Raw genomic sequence first — 12,763 nt, 5'->3', positions numbered from 1 at the left:
AATAATAGGGGAGGCCCCTACTCGGCATAGCCGAAGATGCATAGCATCTGACCTTAGCCCAGAACCCTTTTTCCGTCTCCGGAGTCCGGTTTTTAGGACCTAAAAGCTCGGCCCACATTAGGTAGCGTCCAATCATGTTATACTCTTCACATGATTGGTTTATCGAGAGCATGGCCAGCCCTCGAGCTCCCGTAAGGTAAATAACCCTCTCCCTCGCAAAATAAAAGCAAAAAAAAACATAAACATAGTCGTGCCAGCACGTGCAAACGGTTTTTCCGATGACCCCCGACCTTGGCGTCGTCTCGGAATTGGGGATTATCGGGCTTAAACGGGCAGTTACCGCTGTAAGCCACTGCGAGCTCGGACCCGCGTTCCCAGGCGACTTAGATTTCCCAGGGCTGTTAGCTACCCGGCGCCTCACCCACACCTGGTCAGCCGCGTCGCTCAACTCAGGCCTTCGCTGTCCTCTGCTAGCCGCGCTGTCGCCGGCTATTTGTCATTTTTATTGCCCCCCCCCCCCCCCCCTCATCAAGAGCGCCTGACGCCGTTCCGTCCGGAAGTGCTTAAACTTCAGAAGGTCTGCAGACCTTCCGAACGAGACGTTTGTCGCAAGTTTGCGTCGGATCTGGAGTGTCCATCAAATCGAGAGGGGCGATCGGCGTGCGGCGGCTCTCACCGCGCGCCCTGGATAGCCGGCACGAATCGGCCCCAAAGGGCGATGGACACCCACGCGGCCGCATCGTCCCAAGAAAGGTGACACTTCGCTTCCAGCGCACCCCGCCGCCCCCTCCCGCCAGGGAGGGAGGGGGGTGGGTCATCGAAGAAGGCAGCGGCGGGGTGCTGGAAAAGAATAACCGGTACTAATGACCCCGAACGCCCTACCGATCCATTACAGAGGGGTTAAGGACCCATTTCTCCAGCATTTCACCCTGAATAAGCCAAGCACCAGGATAGGGAAAGCTTGTACCCATTGTATCACCGGTGGGCACCCGGTGGCACTGGGATCGAACCCCGCACCTCCCGCCTGCGAGGCGGATGCTCAGACGACTAGGCCACCGCTGCGGTGGAACACCTCCTGTATATAACGGGTGAATAGCACTGGCGAGATCGTGTCCCCCTGCCTGACACCCTTCCTTATTGGAATTTTATTGCTGACTTTATGAAGTAATATGGTAGCTGTGCAGTCGTTATAGATAGCTTCCAGTATTTTCACATGACTCTTCTGCACATCTATTCTACAATGCCTGCACGACTGCCGAGGTTCCCACTTAGTCAAATGTTTTCTGGTAATCAATGAAGGCTATATGTAGGGGTTTGTTATATTCTGCGAATTGCTCTATCACCTGGTTGATAGTGTGAATATGGTCTATTATCCAGTATCCTTTACGAAAGCCTGCCTGATCAAATGGTTGATTGCAGTCTAAGCTTGCCCTGACTGTTATCGATTCCCTTAGTAAATACCTTGCAGGCAGTGGACAATAAGCTGACCGGCCTGTAATTTTTCAAGTCCTTGACGTCTCCTTTCTTATGAATTAAGATAATGTAAGCGTTCTTCCAAGCTTCTGGTAGGCTCGAGGTCACAAGGCATTGCGTATACAGGGTGGCTAGTTTTTCTAGCACAATCTCCCTTCTGTCCTTCACGAGATCTGCTGTTACCTGATCCTCAACAGCTGCTTTCCCCCTTTGCATTGCTCCTAAGGCTTTTTTTACTTACTCCTTCGTTAGTGGCGGGATGTCCCATTGCTGTGCTCTACTGCCTCTCTCATTAACGTTCTGATTGCATTCGCTACTGTATAGATTGCGGTAGAACTCCTCCGCTACTTTAATTATCTTATCCATATTGCTAATGACATTGTCCACTTTGTCTCTTAGCGCATACATCTGGTTTTTACCTATGCCTAGTTTTCTCTTCAGGGATTTCAGGCTACCTCCGTTCTTTAAAGCATTCTCGATTTTCTCTACATTAAACTTGCTTATGTCGGCTACCTTGCGCTTATTTATTAAATCTGGTAGCTCTGCCAGTTCTAATCTGTCCATAGGGTTAGACGTCCTCATGCTTTGGCGTTTCTTAATCGTATTTTTCGTCTCCTAAGATAGCTTGTCGTTATCATGTAGAACCATCCTACCGCCAACTTCTGCGGCGCACTCTGTAACGCTAGCTCTGAGATTATAGTACATTGTTTCATCATTAGGCTCGCCTTCTACAGTTAAAGCGGAAAATCTGCTGAGCAGCGAAATCCTGAATTCCTCTACTTTCCCTCTTACCGCTAACTCGTTAATAGCATTTCGCTTCCCTAGTTTCCTCCGTTTTTTTCTTCAAATCTAAGCTAACACGAGACCTTACCATTCTGTGGTCGCTACAACGGACCTTTGCGAGGACCTCCACATCATCTACGATGACAGGGTGAGCGCATAGTATAAAGTCTATTTCATTTTTATCCTCACCGTTGGGGCTCTTTCAGGTCCACTTCCTGTTTGCACTTTTGCGGAAGAAGATATTCGAGAACCGCAAATTAAATTCCATCTCCGAATTCTACTAATAACTTTCCCCTGCTATTCCCAGAATCTATGCCATAGTAACCTACCGCCTGGTCTCCAGCCTGCTTCTTGCCTACCTTCGCATTGAAGTCGCCCATCAGCACAGTGTACTGTGATTTTACTTTGGTCATTGTCGATTCCACGCCTTCATGAAAGGTTTCAACGAGATCTGGTCTTCATGGCTTGATGTAGGCGCGTAGGCCTGCTTGTACCTCTTATTAAGCCTAATTACGATAGCTGCCACCCTCTCGATCGTTAGTACTATAAAACTCCTCTATGTTGCCAGCTATATCCTGATTGATGAGAAATCTCACATCTGCGAATTCTACTAATAACTTTCCCCTGCTATTCCTAGAACCTATGCCATAGTCAGCCCCGCCGCGGTGGCTCAGTGGTTACGGCGTTCGGCTGCTGACCCGAAAGACATGGGTTCGATCCCGGCCGCGGCGGCCGAATTTCGATGAAGGCGAAATTCTAGAGGCCCGTGTGCTGTGCGATGCCAGTGCACGTTAAAGAACCCCAGGTGGTCGAAATTTCCGGAGCCCTCCACTACGGCGTCCCTCATAGCCTGAGTTGCTTCGGGACGTTAAACCCCAATAAACCAAACCAAACCTATGCCATAGTCACCTACCTCTTATTAAGCCTAATTACGATAGCTGCCACCCTCTCAATCGTTAATACTATAAAACTCCTCTATGTTGCCAGCTATATCCTGATTGATGAGAAATCCCACATCTGCATCTTGTCTGCCCACACGTGCCCGTCCTTTAGTACTGTGCATATACAGGCATTAATCCCACAAAAGCAATCCCTCCAATTTAAGAACGAGCACCTGCTTTCGCACTTCTATGGAGGCGAAATTTAACTTCGTTAGACCCCTATCACTTTTTGGAAGCTGCGCCATATCAAATCCGCGAGACGCGCACAAGAGTGAATGCCAGGTAGCACCGAATATTAGAATAAATTATGTTATGTAAGTTGCAGTAAAGTTATACGTTGCCCAGGCACGTTACATTAACGTTAATAACTAGCATGTAACGTTACATGTTTTTTTTTAGAAAACAATAGTTCTTCATTAAAGGCGAACATTTTTCTAATGCTGAAGTGAATCATTTGGTTTATGGTTTATGGGGTTTAACGTCCCAAAGCGACTAAGACTATGAGAGACGCCGTATTTAAGGGCTCCGGAAATTTCGACCACCTGGGGTTCTTTAACGTGCACTGACATCGCACAGTACACGGGCTTCTAGAATTTCGCCTCCAAAGAAATTCTAGCCGCCGCGGCCGGGATCGAACCCGCGTCTTTCGGGTCAGCAGCCGAGCACCATAACCGCTGAGCCACCGCGGCGGCTGAAGTGAAGTGAATCATGGTCATTCATCAAGTCTGAAGAAGTATATGAAACCGCATAGCAGTTCTTTGCTCACTGAGTTGAACGAATCGTCGGCAGTTTTGTAGCCAGCACGTGACGTATGAGCGTGAGTAAACGACCGGCATAGTCCCCTCTGTCCGGTTCATCGTAGCCGGCGTTGACTGAATGATTGATTCCAGAAGCCGCCGGGATGACACGTTCTTTTCCTTGGCTGCAATAGTGGCGTTGTCCCACTCAACCTTGTATGTTCACGCGCATGCCCGACAACGGCATTCGTCGCGTATGATTTCTGACATCACGTCTGGTCAGTGACCGAGATTCACTACACCCCATGCCTGACCAGAAGATCGAACTTTCGTCGAACCCTTGATTATGCTTTAAAGCTGACTTTTAAATACTACTATAATCTTTACTAGAATCTACTATAATAAGATTACTATAATCTATAATATAACGTCTCAAAAGACGTACCTACGAGGAACGTACGCCGTAGTGCCGGAAATTTCGACCTCCTGGGGTTCTCTAACGTGCACTGACATCGCACAGTACACGGGCCTCTAGAATTTCGTCTCCATCGAAATTCAACCGCCGCGGCCGGCATCGAACCCGCGTCTTTCGGGTCAGCAGCCGAGCACACCGTATAGGAGGTATTCACTGAGGCCGCGCTACCAGACGGCGCGAGCGTCGTCGCGGCAGGCGCGCCATGTTTGCGGTCGTTTCAGGCCAGCTCGCGCAGTGTCATGGTGCGTCGTGAGGTACCCGGCCTGAACTGTTAGTGATCCGTAACATATTTGTACGTTGTTGAATACGTCAGCGACCACTTATCTTTGTGGAGCGCGTATTGTGCATGAAGTTTGCAGCAGAATTCTTCTGCGCCGCGATATAACCGAGCTGCCTCAACTCGGCAGCAAAACTGGCTGGCTGCGCTGCACGCAAGAACGTACACAACTTGCAGCTTTTAATATCAGTTGATAACTGTCAGCTAGTCATGCAGGGCACATCGTGGATAAACAGCACGATTAATTACCGAAATTCCAGAACTGCCACCGCAGAAATTGATAATTCAAGCGCCTAGCTGTAGTCCGCGAACTGCTGACGCTTCTCAGACGTACGGTCTTTCAGCAGAAAGGCAAAGCGTCATAGCTGCCTTATTTACCCGACAGAACAAATACTGCCATGCGCTCGCAGCACGAACGGCAGACACAGCGAGAATGTTTTGCAGTTTTGATTGTAGCTACGTAGCGCTGCTTCGTATGCACAAGACCGTTTTCGCAGCAACGCAGTGTGCAGCCATTCCGCTAGATTCAGTTGTAACACGTCACTTTCAGCAGGTAGAGATGACAAGTTAAGCTACAGCTAAGTGAACAGACCCTTCGAATTACTCACCTCTTCAAAAACGGCACTTCGGCCGTCGGCACCGCGGACGTCGGCACCCACAGCATGCCGCTTGTCAAGTAATTGCACCCTCTCATAGGTTTATATCCTTTAATTCCTTGGCCCGCCAGCAAACTTAAGCCGTGCACAAGGTGGGCCTCGATACCGGTGAATTCAACGCGCGGCAGCAGTCTTGTATAGGCACCCTGCGCATCTCACTCCAGCGCGACGCGCGCGCCACTGGCGGCGGCGCGCGCGTCCCTGTCAGGAAGGCTGGGGCAGCCCGGCAGCTCCCGCTGTGCTGCGCGCGCCGTCCCGAAGCAGTTTTGGGCGTCCTTACCGAGCAAAAAATGGCACATAACAACAGCAGGACACACTGTTGTGTTGCAGGATGCAATAATGCGTATATAAATTCGCCTGGGACAAGGTTTTGTGGACTTCCGACGCGACATTGGGAGACTGCCCACCCTTCGCGACGGGCAACACGCACGCGCGGTTTCTGGTCAAGCAGTGGTCAAACCCGTGCAGAAGCTTACTTGACTCATGCATGGCTGTACACAATATGTGGTCTTGAAAAGCCACGCATAACTCGCCCGCAGTCACGCCTGTGGAAGAAGCCGAAATTTTGCGCAGTAAAGAATCGTTTACCTTACTTCCAGTTATGCGCGGAATCCTTGCTCGCTTCCACTGCGCCGTGTCGTCCAGCGTCTTTTTCGACAGTAAAGGCACGTTTTCAGAGGCAACGGCAACATGTTCTTGATAAATCTTTGCCTCCACATCTGAACGACTGGGTGATAATTTAGTACAATTCTAATGTCGAAAATTTAGGGTACTTGTACTGAATGTGTAGAAATTAAACAAAGCTTGCAATGAAATCCCGCTTTTTGAGCCCACGCATTCTGCAAGAATCCTGCATGAAATAGCTGGGATACTCCTTTTTTGCACAATCCCAGTCAAAAAGTTTTATGTTTTCCGCACTGAGTTTCAGTGCGCACAGGCGCTTCGCCGCAGCTTGCATCCTTTTCTGCTTGCAAAAGCTAGTTCATTGGACATCTCATATCATCAAAACACTGACGCACGTGTTGCAACGATAAGGACCTGACAGTTGCTGGAAAAATGAGAAAATATGGGCGGCAGATTACGCCATGGGTACATCATTTCAAGGCGTAGTTTGAACAGGGCATTTCACATCGAACACCGAAGTTGCGGCAGACGAGAATGTTATGAAGTCAAGTTTGCGCCGCTCGCTCAAAAAGTGGACTTTTCTAATTACCTTCAATGTTATGCCGCCTGGCCGTCTTTGAAAATTTAGGGGAAGTTTTTTTAAATGCAGGAACACTGCAGGCTTGCGGGTGGCTCGTTTTGGAGAGCGTTTCACACCGCTCCAAAAACACGGCAACGACAGCAGCGCATTTACATTTGCCTGCGATGCCTGCCTTGCAACTACAGCTTGCGGTAACAAGCTGTCTACTGGAATATAGCTACATAAAAAAAATGAGTGAGAGTTCAGCGGTAACAGGCACCAGATACAAATATTTCTTAGCGTTAATTTGATGGTTTTCGGTGGCGCAGGGATGCTTGTCTGGGCAGTGTACCGGGCTGCTACTTCGCTCCCGTCGCAAGATACCGCCTCTTTCACGTTGTGTACATGGCCTGCTTCAAAAAGCTTCGTTCCTTTCCTGACGTTCGCTCCTCGAAAGAATTGTTCAGCCTCATGAATGCATAGGTCGAAATCCCGCCTCTACGAACAGCGGCAGCCGCTAGCAGGTGCCATCCCATCGCTGTCGCGGGGCGAGCCTTCCTGACAGGGACGAGGAACTGGCCGCGCGGGGGAGCTGCATGCAGCCTCGATGGTGGCGGTGCCTGGCGGGTGCAGGGTGCCTATACGTCGCACACCATGCCGGTGCCTCCGCATTCCTACGGGGGGGGTCGACCTTTTCACAAAGTAGAACCTTCTGAGCGTGCCCGCTCTTTTCTGCTTCGCACAGTTCACGAAGTATTCACTCAGTCACGCGGCGGCACGGGTCGGACAGAAATTACGTGCGGCGAGACGCGAAATACACTCACATTTCACCCATCACCAGCTATTCAAACGCTGCGGCTGGCTGCGGCGGCCGCGCGCGCGACCACCAACATGGCGAATGCCGCGCCGGCCGCTAGCGCCCCTTGCGGATGACGTCCTTTCCAAAAAGGGCTCCCTGGGCGCTGCCATATTGTTCCCTGGACTGCAGTGGGCACCTCCCGCTAGCCAAAGCCACCTAGACTACTCAAGGCCTCTCCGCTTGCTCCGTGACGTCACGCTAGTTGTCCGACCTCCGCTCGGGACTGCGGGGGTTCGCCGGCAGTTTTAAGCGCACTTTTTTACTATCCGAGGTACAATGGCTTTAGAAGTGAGTCAATAAATATGGATTAGCGACTAAACAACAGCTTTTTAACCGCGAGCATAATTTTGCTAAATATCTTCCTTATTAATTTATAATTTATGCTATCTTTCGTGGCCCTTACAATATACTTCGTATTGGAGCTAAGTGCTTCGTTTTTATAGCTGCATGATAATACTTGTGACAGAGCATTGCATAGCTATAGTTCCTGCTCTTCAGTTCATCGTATTTAGTTCATATTAACTTCAAAATATTTTTTTCCTAGACAGAAAAGCAGTAGAATGAAGCAGAATGCATGACATGCAGTACCTGCTACATCTCATGCATTCGGTTGCTTTTTAAATAAATGTACGTTTTTTTTGTTATGTTCGAAAGCGGATGGCGTGTTAGACATTAAAATAAACAAAATGAATGAAGTCATGCAAAACAGTAACATGAATACTTTATGGACATTTTATTGGTCAGAGTGCTCTGCATTAAAATATTTCAATTCTTTAATTTTTTTTAGTTTCCTGGCAACTGCCTTCTTCTGACTGCTGTTCTGAATGGCGTCATCCTTCAATTTACAAAAATTTACATTTTCCCGACGTGCCCTCATGAAGGTGTAGAAGGAAGATATGATGGGCAATTGGGGAACACGGAAGGCACTGCACCCTTTTGAAGTTGAACACGATCGCGGTTGAGCTCTATGGTTCTTCCTGTTTGTTTATCATCATGTGAGAGCTTGGTGATGAAGTCTTGCTTATGGAAATGGAGCTCGCATACCTGCATGAGAAAGCTTAATTATTTACATCCGGTTCTCCCGAAACTATTCTTCAACAACTTTTAAAGTTACAGAAGGTTTTTACTTTCTACCTTGGAATGTACGGTTGGCGTAAAATCCTTGCGAGGAACTGCTCTCATCCAAGCTTTTCTGTGAGCTTCATCTTAGGAAAAACCAAACACTCTAACTTTTGGGCCACCAACATAATTTCCGCGGCACCCCGGCACACAGCAACGGCCCATGTTGCAGCGATTACAAATGTGCTTTTCTTTAGCACCACATCATGATTTCAACGTGCACAAGCCAGGAGAATACGGTATGACGCACTGCAGCTCGAAAACCTAGAAGCCGGAAAAGAGAAATGTCAGCACGTTCGCTGCCTAACCTAACCACAGGCCTGCGTTTCTATGAGCCTGTGCTGTGTTTCACCGAACTATAAGCGCGGGTGGCGCGGTGGCTCCCGAGTTGATGCCTGCCGCGGCGGCCGCATAGCGGCGCTGTGGTGCGAGAGGGTGTCGGGTGAGCGCGCGCGTCGGGGCGAGCCGGTTTCTCGCACGCGTCGCGCCGCTGAGCGTTTGAAAAAGCTAACCAAACCAAACGCTAACCAAATGTAAGCACACGCGAGCGTAAGCGGTTGATGGAATTCAAACTAAAAAAAAAAACACGTTTCACAAAACACACAATTCGGTTTAATAGAATCAATACAGCATGTTTAATCAAAGGGGAAGTGCGAGTGGGGGTAATGCTTTTTGACCAACAGAAAGTACAAAAAAGCGCGTATTCAATTGTAGTGGCAACCGATAGACACTGTCACAGATAGCCAGCAACAGATAGACACTGTGTAGGCTTCACCTACACAAATTAACTTTGAGTGTGATAGAGTAGCACATTTTATATTTGCCACAGCGGCAGGATATCAAACTTACAGCTTTTGATTATATTAGTACGGAAACAGATAAAACACTACGCTATTATGGATCCATTGCCGCCTATAATTTATATAAATTTTAAAAGTTCCACGTAAAGAGAACTTGTTACGATTACGGCTGAACGTGTCCATGCTTTTGGTCTTTTCGCTTAAAACCTCAAAAACCTTCGTGTTCAGACCAAAGCCACCCTTAAGTCGTTGCAGATATTTTTGCAAGCATTTTCGCCCAGGCAAAATTATAATGCTCTGCTTCCGAAGGTGCTCGTAGAGCCTTGGGCTCCACATCCTCATTAGCAAACATTCCACAATCCAGGCATCTTCATAAGGCATGCCTCTCAGAGACTCTCGTCTTGCGGCCAGGAAAGCTCTCACAGCTAACTGCTGCTTCTTCAGGAGTGACTGTATTTTTGTCTCGAGTGCTTCTTTGCTCAGTGCATTGTTTTGCTCCTTCATTTGAGTCACATGCCTGAGCATTGGCCACGCTTTTCTTTGTCTTTCTCAAAGCACGAGAAAAATTCTTTTTTTTTTGTCACTGCAAGCATCTTTCGTCTTTTTTCTTCTGTACATGTTGTCCTGCGAGAGCTTCCGTAAATATTTGCAGTGCAAGCATGACTCTCCTTTTCCATCGGTGGTCAGCAAGCATTTCTCTGCAAAGTACATATACTTCTGTATGAAGTGTGCTTGCCTGCAACAGGAATCATGCCACATCCATTACAGAGGCCACGCAGAGCCATTTCTTTGATTAATGTCTCTGCCTAATGGCGCGCTGTAAGCACGCGCCTTTCCTTTTCTCTTCCTCGGAAGTAAATTGTGGCAATTACAGAACCGTGCTCACTCAAAGGCTTTCCAAAAGTCACCATTCTTTCGATAAATAGTTTCGAGAAGTCACCAGCTTCGGTCTCGCAACAGGCATAAGTTAAAGCGCCATTTGACGCAGCAGGCAACTTCATCCATGGCATCGCAATCAGAATTCCATCGAACGGGTGCCGAACATCACTTGGGCACGGACACTGCATTATCGCTTCGCTATCACACACCGGTCCTGTAGCAATGTCTGACTGCTCGGAATCGGAACGCTTCTGGAGTTCCTCTGATGCACCTCCACGAGCAACGCAATGACAGTCAAACCGCGTATGATATCACCGTCGACTGCAGAGCACAATTCGGGATCCACCAGCTCGACATTTCGCTTCCGTTGTTTAGGTGGTGGTCCTTAGTCGCAAATGTTTCGTACCTTCCTTTTCACCGTCTTTTTAGGTACAAGATGAGGTGGATAATTTTCGACTACTATAGGGGCAGCATCGGGCTTCAGACGTGGCTTCATTCCGGCGAGTTCATTCACAACGCCGTTCACAGTAATCTTAAAAGATCTTTCGATGCATTCGTTCTCGAAATGTTTTTCGCATCCGACAGCCTTCGGTGTCAGCCTTCTGTATGCCCTCTTGATCTTATTCGCCCATTCAGCAAGCCGTGCTGGGTCTGCCGGTGCAGTGAACAAAGACGCCTTTTCTTCGTTAGACCGATAACCGCTTCGACACAACGGAACAAAACACGTCCTCTATTTGCATTGCCGCTTAGCCTTTAACATTTCAGGATGTTTTTGCTCACGTTTAGCGTCTTCCAGCTTCACAATCCAAGAGATGATGCCTGTCAAACATTGATTTCACACGAGCAATCGCGCGAGGCAGCGGTATCGGCGCGACAGCAGACGACAGGAGTCCGGCGGCTTTCGCGCACCCTCCCGACCGGCAGCGCCCCTTGCGGCCTCTCCGCGCAGGCATCGCGGCGGGGGCCTCGCCCTCCCGTACGAAACGCGCGCGCTGCGCACACTAGCCAGTATATTCTAGGCACTATAACCGAACTCTCACCGTCGTTCGCGGTCGGACTAGAGATGTAAAATTTCAAGAAATTTTGAATGGCTTGAAAAAAACCGTTTTTTTCAGGGTTTTTTTCATGAAAAATTGGAAATTTTGCAAAACCTGACAAAAGCAAATTTATTTGCAACAGCACAACGATCAATAATAATGCTCCGAAGTTCAGTCGAATATGCAGTTATAGATGTCATATTGTGAAACGAACTTCTTGCTCTATTGCACCGTGGAGAGAAATAATGATTTGCACTTCAGGCGAATATGGAGATATAAATATCATATTTGTCGAACGAACTGCTTGTTCTACTGCGCCGAGAAAGAGAACATGAAAACTGGTCTATAAGTCACTCCATATTGGACTCAGAATCACTGTCGCTGGATGCGGCACTACGCGCAGCAGCGTGGATCGTGTCCACAGCTAGGTTCGACTGCACATCGACAAGCTTTAGAACGCGTTCCACTGAAAGCCTGTTGCGAATTCTTGAATGGACGTTTCTGAAACGTGACCAGTATCTGCAGCAGTCGGCAAGCCAGACGAGTTAGCTACTGGTTGGTGCAAAGGCCTTGCCACCAGGTAGATGGGGCCACGTGATTTGCTGAGGACCACTGTCCTGGACCAAATTCCTGGGGATGTCCTGTACTCTGCTACGTTGGAAATCAAGAAGCTAAGCTTGTATTTGGCTAAAACCGCTTACGTGCACAGCAGCCTTTATGCAGTGTGTGTCGCGCTGTAGAATTTGCAGCCATTTTGTTCTACTTTAGCCGTGAGTTCAAGTATTAGTGTGTTTTTAAGTCAAGCCTGGATCTTATATGTGACCTGGACTTCAACCTGTGCACTCGCAGCACGAACGTTTTAAGAGCACTAGCTGGCACCGGTGATGACGACTGCTCTCCAGTCGTTCAACGATGCGCGCTGTAATGGTTTTCAAAGGAAAAACAAAGACCTAAACTAAAAGCAAGTAATCGTAAAACCTTGAAATTGCATTGTGAAATTTTGGATGTTTCTTTCCATTTATTCTCGTCTGAAAAAAACGAAAAAAACCGGTTTTTTTCCAAAATTGCAGTGTTTTTTTCAGGCCTTCACATCTCTAGGTCGGACCGGTCGGGCGGGTCGGGCAACTAGTGTGACGTAGACCCCTGTGGAGAGGAGGAGCGAACAGGCCTTGTCTAGTCTAGGTGGCTTTGCGCTAGCACGGTGGAAGCGGCGAAACGCCTCCTCTCTGGCTGCTAGAAACCGGTTCCGCCGCCGGAAACAATATGGCAGCGCCCAGGTTGGAAAGGTGCGGCAGCTCGTTACTATAATATTAAAACTAACAATTATTGTGTGTAGCATCATAAACGTTGGTTCAACATTCTAAATGAACACTATATTTATTAATACAGTCTTCTAAACATATTATTATAACGCCTGAGTGTAATTATATAGAGCAACATATCGCGTGTTGCAGAAATAAACGCACGCCGTAAAATGCTTTTCTCAGCTAAACGGGAGCATTGTTCGAGCTCAGATTTCGCACAGAAATGACATTTGGTCGGCA

At 48.3% G+C, this 12,763-nt stretch overlaps 1 protein-coding gene across 3 annotated transcripts in view; it reads right to left on the bottom strand.

Moving 5' to 3' along the window:
* The window catches only part of HDAC11 (Histone deacetylase 11), a 74,512-nt gene that overhangs the window by 25,635 nt on the left and 36,114 nt on the right, over nt 1-12,763 (bottom strand). Inside the window, exon 9 of one of the 3 annotated variants that reach the window (XM_089572294.1) lies at nt 7,536-8,428. The exons of the other annotated variants lie outside the window; for them this stretch is intronic. Within the exon in view, the coding sequence (XP_089428420.1) occupies nt 8,258-8,428 (171 nt within the window). The 3' untranslated portion in view covers nt 7,536-8,257. Of the gene's footprint in view, nt 1-7,535; nt 8,429-12,763 lie in introns of those variants that run through there. 3 annotated transcript variants of the gene reach the window in all.

This window comes from Amblyomma mixtum, chromosome 2, assembly GCF_055824585.1.
Source record: "Amblyomma mixtum isolate Tamu chromosome 2, ASM5582458v1, whole genome shotgun sequence".
NCBI classification, from domain to species: Eukaryota; Metazoa; Arthropoda; class Arachnida; order Ixodida; family Ixodidae; genus Amblyomma; species Amblyomma mixtum.
This window is presented reverse-complemented; position numbering and strand designations above follow the sequence as displayed.